Source organism: Sceloporus undulatus, chromosome 2 (genome assembly GCF_019175285.1).
Source record: "Sceloporus undulatus isolate JIND9_A2432 ecotype Alabama chromosome 2, SceUnd_v1.1, whole genome shotgun sequence".
Lineage (NCBI taxonomy): Eukaryota > Metazoa > Chordata > Lepidosauria > Squamata > Phrynosomatidae > Sceloporus > Sceloporus undulatus.
The window spans coordinates 186369330-186381942 of NC_056523.1; the positions used below are offsets into that span (position 1 = coordinate 186369330).

The window sequence follows — 12613 nt, forward strand, 5'->3', positions numbered from 1 at the left end:
ACCAACCAAAGATATATGTACTAGTAAAAGTAAAGTAAGTGGGTTGGGATGCTGACTGTGCATATATCTTCATAGTCTTTTTCTGCTTCTGTCTCTGTCAAGGGGAAGGAGAGGAGCCTTGGCGTGTGAGCATGAATGTGTTCTTATATGCATGTATGTCTGTGCTTGCCAAAAGAAACAGTTACTTCTGGTTTCTCAAACTTTTCACCGCCCAAGGTCTTGAGACTGAAATGTTTAGAAAGCTACCTGCTTGACACAGTTTGTTTCAGTTGCATCACTTGGAAGAGTTTCTGTGTCAGCATAGATGTAATATTTCTGAATATTTTCAAGTCACAATGAGGAAGAAATAATCATTATTTTTTTCCTATTGAGGGGGGATGTAAGTTTGCATGAGAACTGAAATATATGCAAAACCTACTTTTGTATCAATCCTGAATGGATTTTAATACATCAAGTGAATCATTTGTAATTTGATAAAGTTTCAGTATCCCTTGTCTGAAAATCCAAAATCTGCTCTAAAATTCAAAACTTTTCCGGCACCTACATGATGCCTCAGAGTGGTGGCTGAAATACCCTACTGATTCATATGCAAGGCTTTATTTCATACAGAAAATTATCTTTAGGCTATGTGTATAAGAAGGTGTATATAAAACAGAGATGAATTACGTGTTTAGACTTGGGTCCCATCTCCAAGATATCTCATCATGTATATGTAGAGATTCCACAATCCAATAATAATAACAGTGATCCCAAAATTAAAACATTTCTGGTCCTAAGCATTTTTTGGGTGGCTTCAAGGGCTGTGGTATTTCTGCTGATCTAATTCGGCATAAAGTGCAGAATTGTGCCATACGTTAACTAAGCAGAGATTTTTTGCTCATTAGTATCTGAAAATTAGGATAAAACAGATATTGAAAATAAAATAAAATCTTTTGTAATAAACCAAACGTGAATGTGCCATTTCAATAGTTACAGTCAAAGTATAAACGACTGCCATCACAGTTCCATTTCAGATTAAACTGAATTACAACTCTGAAATCATTGGATACTGCAATATACACAGAAGTCACTCTCCAATTCTGTTTATTATTTTACATATATATGCTCAGTTTGGCATACTTTGAGAGGGTAAAACCTTGTCTTTAAGACATTTTAGTCTTCCAGAAGTTAATGATTTCAGAAGCCTTTTCTGGTATTTTCTCAAACTTCCATTTGTTTCCATTGTAAAAACTGAACAGAAAAGTTTGGGTGGGTGGAAAGAGTTTTTTCCTTTGTTTCCAGGCCATCACATCTCTTGTGTCACACTGATAGTCTGTAAAATTTGTAAAATCATTCTCTAGGGTTGCAGGGTTTTTTTCCTTCTACTTCTTTTCCTTACTTCTTTCTGAGATAAACCCTGAGGAAATGGATGTGATGGTTTCCCTATTGGCAGTAGATATGCTTGAGTTACAATAGTGTTGAAGGTTTAAGATTTGCGGAGTTACATATTACTTCAAAAGTCATATGGTATAAAAAGGAAGAATCTTGTAACACCTTAAAAGATTAATTAGCTTATTTCAGCAGTTGAACCCTGCCTTAATCCTCATTTTTCTATGGCTGCTTGTTATGCTTTGCTATGTTGTGCAAGTGTTTTATGTCCATATTCAGCTAGTTTAATATCTGTTTGTTGACTTATCATCTGTGTATCTTCCTTCTTACCCTAGAAGTGGAAACCCACCTCAGAACAGGAAACTGAAGACGTCCCTGTTGTGAAGCATGGGGTAAGTAGCCAAAGAAGGGGAAGGATCATAGAGTATTGACACAGATGAATCTATCTTAAAAAGCTGTAAATAAACATCTTCTTTGCATGCATATTATACAAGTGTACATCAAACTGAAACAGTTGCTGCTCTTCAAAGTCCTGGTGGAGGAAATATAGCCTGAGGACCCCCCTCTTTTTTTTTTTACATAGTCCTCTCCCTTTGGATCAGGGATGAAATGTTTGGTTCTATTCAAGCTTAGCTGAGGCTAACATTGTTCCTGTTCAAACAAATAAAGGCTTGCTAACTTGTTTGGTTTTGGCCCATATGGGAATGCTCAAATACAATCTACAGTTTACTGAAGAGCCATTTATCCTCACATCCCTTATCTATTTGTTTATCTGTTTGGTTATTTCACACAATCAGAAGACAAATATCAAGAACAAAAAGCTCAGAAACAGTACAAGAAAGACTTTGGACAGATTCACCAGCACTGAAACTGTTTTTTAAAAAAGCTGATATTCTACATTAACTTCTATGTAACATCTAGCCTGATCCCTTCCCCTGTGCTCACTTTAACAACAGCCATGTTGGACAAAGGAGGTATATCCAGCTGCCATTGGGGGCACAAGGAGGATGATATTTCCAGCTGCCCCTACCAGCAAGTGAGGCTGCAACTAGGAATTGCAACAGGAGTCCTGCATTTGATTGCCTCAGCCTCACTTACCAGTGGGAGGGGAGTTGGAAATGTCTGTGATCGGCATTTGAAAAGACTTCCTTCATCCAAACATAGGTAGTCTCAGTGAATACAGAGCAGTTATAAATCCTTAACTCCTAAGTTATTACATTTACTACAGCACAGAATGCCACCCAATCATCACCATCGTAATCAAATTCACTGTTAAAACCTTAGTAGAAAGCATGGTCATTACAAAGATTATTATTTGACTTTGGAGGAGGGATATTACTATATTTGGTAACATGATTTAAATAATAAACACTATAAAAGTTTTCAAATTCTTATGTAGCTTTCCATAGTTGTGTCTTAAGTGTTTAATGTTTTTCCTTACTGCAAACACCTATAATCTACCTCTCCATTTTTCTAGAGGTAGATTAGGAACACCTTTCCAACTAGCAGAAATTCCCAGCATTCTTTGCCATGGATTATACTGGCTAGGGCTGCTTGGAGTTGCAGTTCAACAACATTTGGAGGACTGTCCAATTCCCACCCCGGCTTAAAATCATTTGAGAGCAGAGTCATTGAATCATTGAGAATTTGGTAAGTCGTCACTTAAATGAGTTCAATTGAATCAGTCAGTCTGCTCTAATTAGAACAAACAGTTGGAGTTAGTCTGGAATTGCCAAAGGGATTCTGGAAGTTGTACTCCCCCAAAATCATTCTTTCAAGCTCTGCTTTTCGGTACCCAAACATACTGCTCAGATTCTCTCCCTGGGTTTTACAGCACACTCTTCTTGGTTCCTCTTGATGCCTATCTTTTCTTTCTGTACCCCCTCTTTTTCTCTCTTCCCCTCATTCCCTGTCCCCAGCATGCCCCCAAAAGGAGACGCTGTCGAAAATGTGGCAAATGTGAAGCTTGCCTGCTGAAAAGAGACTGTGGCCGCTGCGACTTCTGCTGCGACAAGCCCAAGTTTGGCGGGCAGAACATGAAGCGCCAGAAGTGCCGCTGGAGACAGTGCCTGCAGCTTGCGATGGTTGGTGCCCCATCCCCCTTTTCTATTCCACTGTGCTTTCTCTCTGTGGCTTGGTTTTTTCTCACTTTTTTTGCTTGCTTGCTTGCTTTTCGTCAGATGGATGTTGCAGTCTACTTACTCCCTCTTTGTGCTGGCCATTGATGTTGAAAGCAAAACTCCCTCATTTTTCATCAAAGTCTTGTACATCTTGGATCTCATTCCCAGCATGCTCCTTCTTTTTTGGCTAACCACTGGGATGCCTATGTGTGCCTCTGTTGTTTGGCTGCTCCAAAATTTAATCCTCTCATCTAAGCATTTTCTTGTTATATCATTCCAATGTCTATTTAGACCAACCTCTTATTTCTAGCAGCTGACCTCTGACCTCTGTGGAGCCCTTGAGCAGTTTATAACAAGGACAGCCATTTGTTCTTCTCTCAGGTTTTATAGCCAGGTGGTACTTCATGTCTTTGTGGTGTTGTGACTTGGTTATAGCAATCAAGAATGTCAATCTCTTGATTTCTAAAATCTTATTTTTAAAACTCTTTACGTTGTCTCCAAGAATTCAGCTAAATTTAAAATAAATCCACCTACAAAACTGCAAATAATTTTAGAGAGGAAATGCTGGAGAAGGAGAAAGATGAGAGAAAACACAGTGATAAATTTCCTGTTCATGGCATGGAAAAGGAAATTCTGTGTAAAATCTAGACATACTGTGTATATGCTGAATCATAATTATGATGACAAAGATGAATTCCTCAAATAATGGACACAAATGTTACTAGTGTTCTTCTTTTTAAAATTTTCCTTGTTTAAAGTAAGGCACAACAAGGAGCCACTGCTCCAAAATTGGCTTTAAAAGCCTTCTAGGTTATTAGTATTTCATAGGTTAGTGAAGCCCCGAAGTTAAATGTCAGGGTTGGGAAAAAACAGTAAACAGCAACAACAACCAAAAACCTAAGCCCATTTCTGGAGGGGAAGGGTTACCAGTTTCTTTACATTAATGTGTAGGACTACACAGGACTAAATAAGAAAATTGAGTAGCAAAATACAGTTCAGATGTTACGGCCACAGGCTTAAACAATTATTGTTTTTTAAAAGTTGCTATTTTAAAGCTAGTTGTTTGGGTTGCTTTTATGTTAATTGAAGGATTTGTTTCTGAATATATTTCACTGTAAAATAAAGTGATCAAAAAGAAGCGACTGACACTGGATTCTGGCCTAACAATGAACAGCTGCCAATAAACTGTTATAATATTTAAACTCAAATAGTAGTTCCAGCAAGAGGGTTGGAAAATAATAATAATAACCAGATCTTTTATTTTTTAAAAAGTATAATCAATTAAAAAAAACCAAACAGGGGTGTTTTTTTTTTAAAAAAGTCATTTGGTTTAAATCATGATTTACGTCAACCCTGTTAAATATATTGTATAAAGATTTGCGTGCTTTTTTGGGTCCTGATTCATCGCATCTCCAGTCATTTTGGGATAAGGAACTGAGAAAGAGTGACATATAGTTCCCTGCTTCTCTGTGATTTGTAGTTCTGATACCATTTTGGATCCCAGTTCTCCCCTTCCCTATTAAAAAGCTCTTTATATGTTCTCTAACCTTCTCTGTTCTGGCTTTTGATTATCCCTCTTATATACCACTCTTTAGTTTATTTTGGGCAGAATACTCCATTCCTCCCCTCATTCTTGGGCTGAAATAGCTATAATATAGAACATTGTAATTGGACCTAAATGCAACTAGTAGAAGAACATTACTTTTATGCAGCACAGGTTTAGGGACAGAATTTGCAAAAGCCATTTCTGGGTCAACACTCCTGGAAGGACTAGAAAATGTTATATCAAAGTGTGGAGGATGAGTTGGATGTTGTTGTCCCTTCAGAAGAGTGGCTGGGCAGAAAACCGGAGTGCACTAAGCTAGCTGGGCTGGTGAATATTTTTGTTACTTCTCTAACCTAACACTGATCTATAACTCAATTCAGTCCCTTAGGAACGTTTTTCTTATCCAGCTGTACATGGGAAGCAAGGTTGGGAAGATGTTGTCTAGTGGGCTTGAAGAGCGATTTCAACTCAAGTTAAGACTGCTTATCCAGAACTAGAGCAAACTTCTGTGTTGAGATTTTGTTTTGGTGTCTGTGGTGATGTTCTTGAGAGACAGGAAGATTTAGTTCCTTACTTCCGATTCTTAAGGATCGTTTTCTCCAGATCATCTAGTGTACTTTATACAAGAAACATTCTCCTTTGTGTTCCAGAACTAACTGGTGGTTGTATTCCAACTGAGAGAACACATTCCACCAGTTTAAGCTGTCTGATGATCCCATATGTTGTTTTTTCTCTCTGTGTGCCTTCATTCCCTACAGTCTTGTGCCTTGCTCACTTGCTCTGGTGTTTTGGTGCTGCCCTGGGTTTATCACTCCTTCAACATTCCTCTGATCTGAATTGTGGAAGGTGGGTGTTTGTTTGAGCTTGGGCTGCCAGCCAGCCCTCTTGCTTTCTGAGAAAATAGTCGGAAGGAGCTGGGCTTCTGCTTTATTTTCACCTCAGCTTTCCCTTGCTTGTAGCAAATTCAAATCCTGATAAACATGGCACCTTTTTAAAATGTTGCTTTGATTGTGTTTCAGACGACTTAGATTGTGTGTGAGCAACAGGTTTGTGAACCTTTCTGTGGGTTCTAGTGAACATTTATTAGAACATTTTGAGCTCTTTATGCCTTTCCCTTCCAATTGTAGCAAAGCTGTGCTATTTCACTGGCATTGTTTCTGAGCAACTCAGAAGCCAGAAGAGCTGGGGATAGCTCATATTTGGCTTTAAAAAGAGATGCAACTGATCACGGTTGTTTTTAATCCAGGATAATTTTTTTTAAAAAAGAATTTAAAAGGGTACCGTCAATCCAAGTTGTGACAAGAAATCTAGATTATGTACTTTCTATATTATATATTAGCTGAATAGATCTGTGTTACTTATTCTACTTATTCTAGATTACTTATGGTAAGAAGGAAAGAAGGACCCTGGAAAACTTAGGAGAGTTCAATAGGTGTTTGCACATTTCCAAGCCTATCTTTGTTATCATAAGGGCTAGAAATTTGATTTTAAATAATTACTTGAAATGGCTGTCTATATGACCTAACTCAATTTGAAATGAAAGCTGAAATTGTTTTTAGGGAAACTGAGTTTTGCACCCAAAACAGCATTCCACATTCCTCCTAGTGCTCCAACAGAATTGTGCCATACATAGTCAATATCAAGTGAGTGCCGGCAACAGCTGAATTTGTAGAAGGGATGTGGGCAGTATATATAAGAAATACTGAGAGAGATGCAGGAACCAATTGGCATATGCTAAATATTATTACTTTTATTACTACTCACCAGTTTTTGATCCAAGCATCAGTCTTGCCTTCTTCTCCTTAGTTCACTTACTCACATGCTGTAGCACTTGCAGCATAGGTCCCTGGCTTGGATGCACTGCTGGATCAGAGTATGAGGCAGGCAAAGTGACCACACAGTCCTGGTCTCAAGAAAATCTGTTTATTTAAACAAATAGAATGAAAGAAAGAACAGGCATACATACACACTCTAGCTTCAAACAAATAGGTATGTAAGAAGAAAAGAAACTAAGCATATATATACACTGGCTGCAAGTGACTGTGAAGCAAAAGTTTTTGTTTGACAGCATCTTTTTTCTTCTACAGACGTTTCTAGGAAAACATGGGGGTGGAGTCGGGGCATCCATCGTATGGATGCCATGTCCTGACTCTGCCCCCAAGCTGGCCTTAATGGCCGGTCTGCACAGGCACTGTATTGGCTTGTGTAACAACAATATACATTCTTCCACAGCACCTCTTAATTTTGTGGTGTATATTCCTAGTCTAAAAGCCAGAGTGAATTAGAACCTCTGTATCAAGTCAGCTTGCATTTACATTGATAGAAGCCAACTGGAAAATTTGCATATGCTGGCTTTGTTTGCTTCCCAGAAGATTTTCTTCCTCCTCCTCTTCTTCTGTTGGGATTAGAGGTTTTGTCTTTAAGATTGTGGAAATAACATTCTTGTTGACAAGTTGGTAGAGATAAATGGAAAGTACAGAAGGGAATTATGTGTCCCCCTCCCCCCTGGATTTTTGCAGCCTCCAACTCTTCCCCTGCCTCCTCCATCTTGAGAAGAAGCAACAATGGCAGGACTGGATTCTCCTTTTAAACAAAGTGCGGCTCCCCTCAGCAATTTTTAAAAGTCAAAAATAGCCTCTTTTGCAAAAGTGGAAGTGGACTACTGCTTACTTCTTTTTATTGATTTATTTCATGTATATGCTGCCTTTCTCCTCGGAGGGACCCAAGGCGGCTCATAGATAAAACATTTAAAATCTCAATAAAATTCAAAGCAGTTAAAACATCTACATCCGGTATAAAATCACAAAAAATATACAAAAGTTAAAAACAAACTAAAAACCCACTTGCTCCATAAAAACCACCCTGCTATCTGTTATATACAAAATGTCTGCCTGTTTTTACTTGCCGGTTAATGGGCGAGCCAGCCTAGCCTCCCAAGGAAGGAAGGGGGAGGGGGCCATCCTAGCCTCCCAAGGAAGGGCATTCCAAAGGGTGGGAGCAGCCACCGAGAAGGCTCTCTCGTGTCCTCACCAGGCGAGCCTGTGATCTTGGTGGGACAGAGAGAAAGCCTTCTTGTTTAAGGTACATCAATCCCACTTGGATTGTTGCAGTCCCACTTCAGGTATTTACATTGGGCCCTTTTGCATTGGCATGTTATCAATCCATGAATTTGATCACCTGTGGAGCACCATGCCCAATTTTATTCATTGACAGTGTGAACATGATGATTTTCCCATGCACACATTACTGCATTTGAATAATAGGGGGCACGGCCATCTACTGCTTTTGTCACCCATGGGGCACCCTGAACCAAACCGCACAGATGGAAAGGGTCCACTGTGCATTGAAACTTTCATGACAGATCTCTAGCCCTGAGGGCTACGAACCTGCACTTTCAAAAAGCCAGCAGCAGCTTTTATATTCTGTAGTTCTGGATGTTGATTTATTTAGTATTAGAATCATAGAATTGGAAGATAACTCATGGGCCATTCAGTCAACCCCCTGCCATGCAGGAACCTACAAAGCACCCCTGACAGATGACCATCCAGTTCAAAAACCTCCAAAGAAGGAGACTCCACCTCAGTCCGAGGGAATATGTTCCACTGTCGAACAGCTCTTCCGGTCAGGAAGTTCCCCTAACATTTAAGTGGAATCTCTTTTTCTTTATCTTCCATCCATTGTTCTGGCTTCTATTCTCTGGAGCTGCAGAAAACAAGCTTTCTACGTCCTTAATGTGACACCCCTTCAATTACGGTCATATCACCTATTAAGTGTCTCTTCTCCAGGCTAAACATACCCAGCTCCCTAAGTCTCTCCTCATAAGGCATGATTTCCAGACCCTTCACCATTTTGTTCACCCTCCTCTGGACATGCTCCAGAGTCCAGAAGCTTGGACTGTAAACCTGAAGCACTGGGGAGTTTTCACAGCCCCCATTATTACCTCTCTTGCTAAACTTAGGTGTCCCAAGACTGCTCATCTTGATCTGCTGTCTTCAACTTCTGTCTTCTTTTTCAGTACTAGCTGTGCCTGTGTCTGAGCTTTGCAGCTTCTTTTGGGAGACTAAGGGGAGGATCTACTTTTCTCTGCTTTGGGCTGTTTTGGGGTGCCCTTGGGTGGATGGATTGGCAGGTAGCAGGCTTGAGGTGGCACAGGAGGGCAATGGGGGCAAGGCTTGAAGCGGGTTTGTGATTGCAGGAAAAGCCAGCCCAGCTGCACTGCTGCTTGCTTTGAGGGTGGGTTCCTATTTCTGCCTCTGATCCTTGCCACTGCCACAGCTTGCTCCACTTCGTGTCTTCTCTTCCCTTCCCTAGAAGCGGCTGCTTCCTGAGGAGTGGAGCAGCCCAGAGGCGGCGGGGTCAGCAGTGGCAGGCTGGAAGGTCAGGAGGAGGAGGAGGAGGACAGTCTTCGGTGGCCACAGCCGCAAGCCGGTCAGGATCAAGCAGGTGGGGCGGCGGGGTGCAAAGGGGAGTGGCCAGAAGCAAAAGGCAAAAGCCAGCTTCCAGCCAGAGGTAACTGCACCCCCCCTTCCTTTCATATCCTGGGGTGCTCCTCCGGTACACTATGTACATCACCGAGTGGTTTTCTTGGCTGACTCCATTGCTGTCAAATATGGGTTCTGGGAACTGGACATTTGGGGTGGATAGTAGATTGTATGCATTTTGCCTTCCTCTTCCTAATGCCACCCCAAGCTATGGAGTACAGACAGTATTGCATGGGCACTAGTGAGAGGTTTCCCCGGTGCTGTAGAAGGGAAATGGTCTTACCAAACACATGAGCTTCTTCTTCTGTCCCTTGGGTTTTTTCCTGGCCTGGTCAACTACACTGTCAGTTTTTTCCTTTCTGACGTTGCCCTTTCCAAGGGCGTTCCTCCTGTTGCCGTACATTTATGCTTTGCTTGGGTGGGTGTTGATGTCTGAGCTAACATGAGGAGCAGCAGGTTCTAGGGAGCATTGCAGAGGAACCTGTGACCACTGATGCATGATTTGTGTATTGTCAGGGTCGTGATTACTGGGAGCTTATGACTGTTTCCCATGCTGGTTATTGGTAAATGTTAAGATCATGCATCCAATGTTACTTTAGAACGGTAAAATGTAGGTCATTTTCCTTAAGGGTCTGAGGAACTCAGTTGATTTATTCCAGTGATGGTGAACCTTTTACAGACCGAGTGCCCAAACTGCAACCCAGACCCCACTTATTTATTGCAAAGTGCCATGTCCCTCTGGCTTTCTAGTAAGAAACTCTGGCAAACTCTGTGCTAGGGCGACAGCATGTGTGCCCACAGAGAGGGCTCTGAGTGCCACTTCTGGCACGCATGCCATAGGTTCGCCATCACTGATTTATTCCATGAGTTATGCCCTGAGAGCCAAGTGTATATATTGTTTGGAGTGGTAGTCATCATTTTAGAATATCAGATATAAATAGACAACTAAGGGCCCAAACAGACAGGACAAAATAAAGCTGCTTTAGATCACTTTGGACGTATGCTGTTTAAATGATGCATATATCTTAAGAGGCTGGAAACCGTGCCAAAGCCAGACTCCAGTCCTAAAGACTGAAGTGCTGCTTTGGCACAGCTTCTGGCCTCTTAAGATGCATGTGTTATTTAAACAGCATACCTCCAAAGTGACCCGAAGCAGCTTTATTTTGGCCTGTCTGTTCTGGCCCTAAGCCAACAGCATGCACCATAATTACAGTGAAACCAAGCTGATTGATTGCCAGCAGGAATATTACACTGCACCAGGAACCATTTCTCAGACTGAAGGCATTTATGCATAATAAAATTTAGAGCTGTATGAGCTGTCAAGAAAAAAAAATATTCAGGAGGGAATATAGTAGAGGCCACAGCAGTGGAGAGAATTATTACTTAGAGTTTTTTTAGCAAGTGAGTCATATACCATTGATGGGGTGAAACAATGAATGATCAGGTGTATGTATAGTCATAGCAATAAAATTAAATACAGTGTGCCCGCGCTATAGGCGGGAGCCCCATATTTGGCTTCCTGCTTATGCATGACGCACTCTCCCACGCTGCAAGACCGAGCCCCATTCAGTCGGATGGGACTCAAGCTTATGCGTTTTTTGGCTTATGCTGGGGGTGTGGGGGGGGGGGTGGAACAGATCCCCCATGTAAGCCAAGGGACCACTGTAATACAGTCAGTCCTCTGTTTTCGCGGGATCCGCGAAAACAGAAACTCACACCTATTCACACCCCATAGGCTTGAATGGGTGCGCATGCCTGTGAGTGGCTGTGGGCACATGCCCCATTTTAATTCCCTTTGTTTGCTCCTCATGAGGGGTGCGGATATGAAGTCCATGCCAACAGAGGGGCAACTGTACTACATCTGTTTTAAAATTTATTAGCTTTGTGATTTACATTTCCAATAGTATTGTTATTAAAGTTGTTTGCATGGTGTCGTGGTATAAGTGTTGCACTAGGTCTGGGAAATCAAGGTTTGAATCCCTGATTCACATTCTCCCTAAATCACACGCTCTCAGCCTCAGAGTAAATATCTTGGCAAACTTCCGGGATATAAAATTAGATGTTATACATTTTATATTTATAAAATATTTTATACAGGGGGTGGGGCACTGGGGATGGGAGGGATTTTTGTCAAAGCACTAACATCCAGCACCCCTTTGATTTAGTTTCTTCTTCCCCCCCATGATGATATGAAACAGAGGCCAGCTAGAGAGAGGGGGGTAGTCAGGCAGTGTGAAAGGAGGCAACGTTTGTCAAAACACCAACATCCACTGCCTCTTTGCCTTAATCCCTGATTTCCACTACAACAATGTTAAACTGAGGGGCAGTGGGAAAGAACAGGTATTTGCTGAAGTGCCAACATCCAGAGTCTCGTCGACTTCTTCCCTACTTCCCCCTTGCATCTCTCACTCTAGCTGGCCTCACCTTAATGGTTGAGGGCCTGATAAGGCAGAGGCAACAGGGGCCAGATGCACCCAGTGAGTGGGTGGGTGTGGACGGTCTGCTGGAGTAGTGTGCAATCTGAGTGAGGCAAAACAAAGTGAGCCAGCTAGTTAGAGGAAAGTGAATGGATGGGCAAGACAGCAGGTAGGTGAATGTTGGGCAGAAGCTGCCTTGGTCATGGACTGCACACATAATGGGCTGGAGGGTACTATTGGCAGGAAAGGAGACTGAGAGGAGAAGGCTGAGGATAAGGATGACAAAACTACAGGAGTAGTATTACTGTCCTCAAAAGCAGGGTGGGATGGGGTGGGAGAATTGAAGACCAGAGGCAAAACCACCATTACAAATTCCTGAATAATCAAATCCTTGAGAATACAGGGCTCCTGACTGTACTCGATGTTCTGCAAATTTGTGCCTGAACTTCCTTATTTATTATTGGCCAAAGAAGCAAAAGGCTTTCTTTACCCCCAACCCAAATAAAGAGATGTTTTTGTTGTGCTTTCTAGGCTCCTGAATCACTCTTGTACATGAAAGCTACAATCACAAGGAAGTGGCTGACAGGAAAAAGTATTGAAAAAAGGAAGGCTGAGCAAAATTCTGTGCTGTGCTACTGATGCTGAAAAGCCATGATGGTTAATCACTGGATAAAAGGTTGA

The 12613-nt window shown here is 41.6% G+C and overlaps 1 protein-coding gene across 1 annotated transcript in view; it reads left to right on the forward strand.

Moving 5' to 3' along the window:
- MBD1 (methyl-CpG binding domain protein 1) overlaps positions 1-12613 on the forward strand; it is an 82939-nt gene that overhangs the window by 52518 nt on the left and 17808 nt on the right. The window contains exons 11-13 of the mRNA XM_042447625.1: positions 1704-1760; positions 3288-3452; positions 9346-9543. Of these exons, the coding sequence (XP_042303559.1) occupies positions 1704-1760; positions 3288-3452; positions 9346-9543 (420 nt within the window). The remainder of the gene's footprint in view (positions 1-1703; positions 1761-3287; positions 3453-9345; positions 9544-12613) is intronic.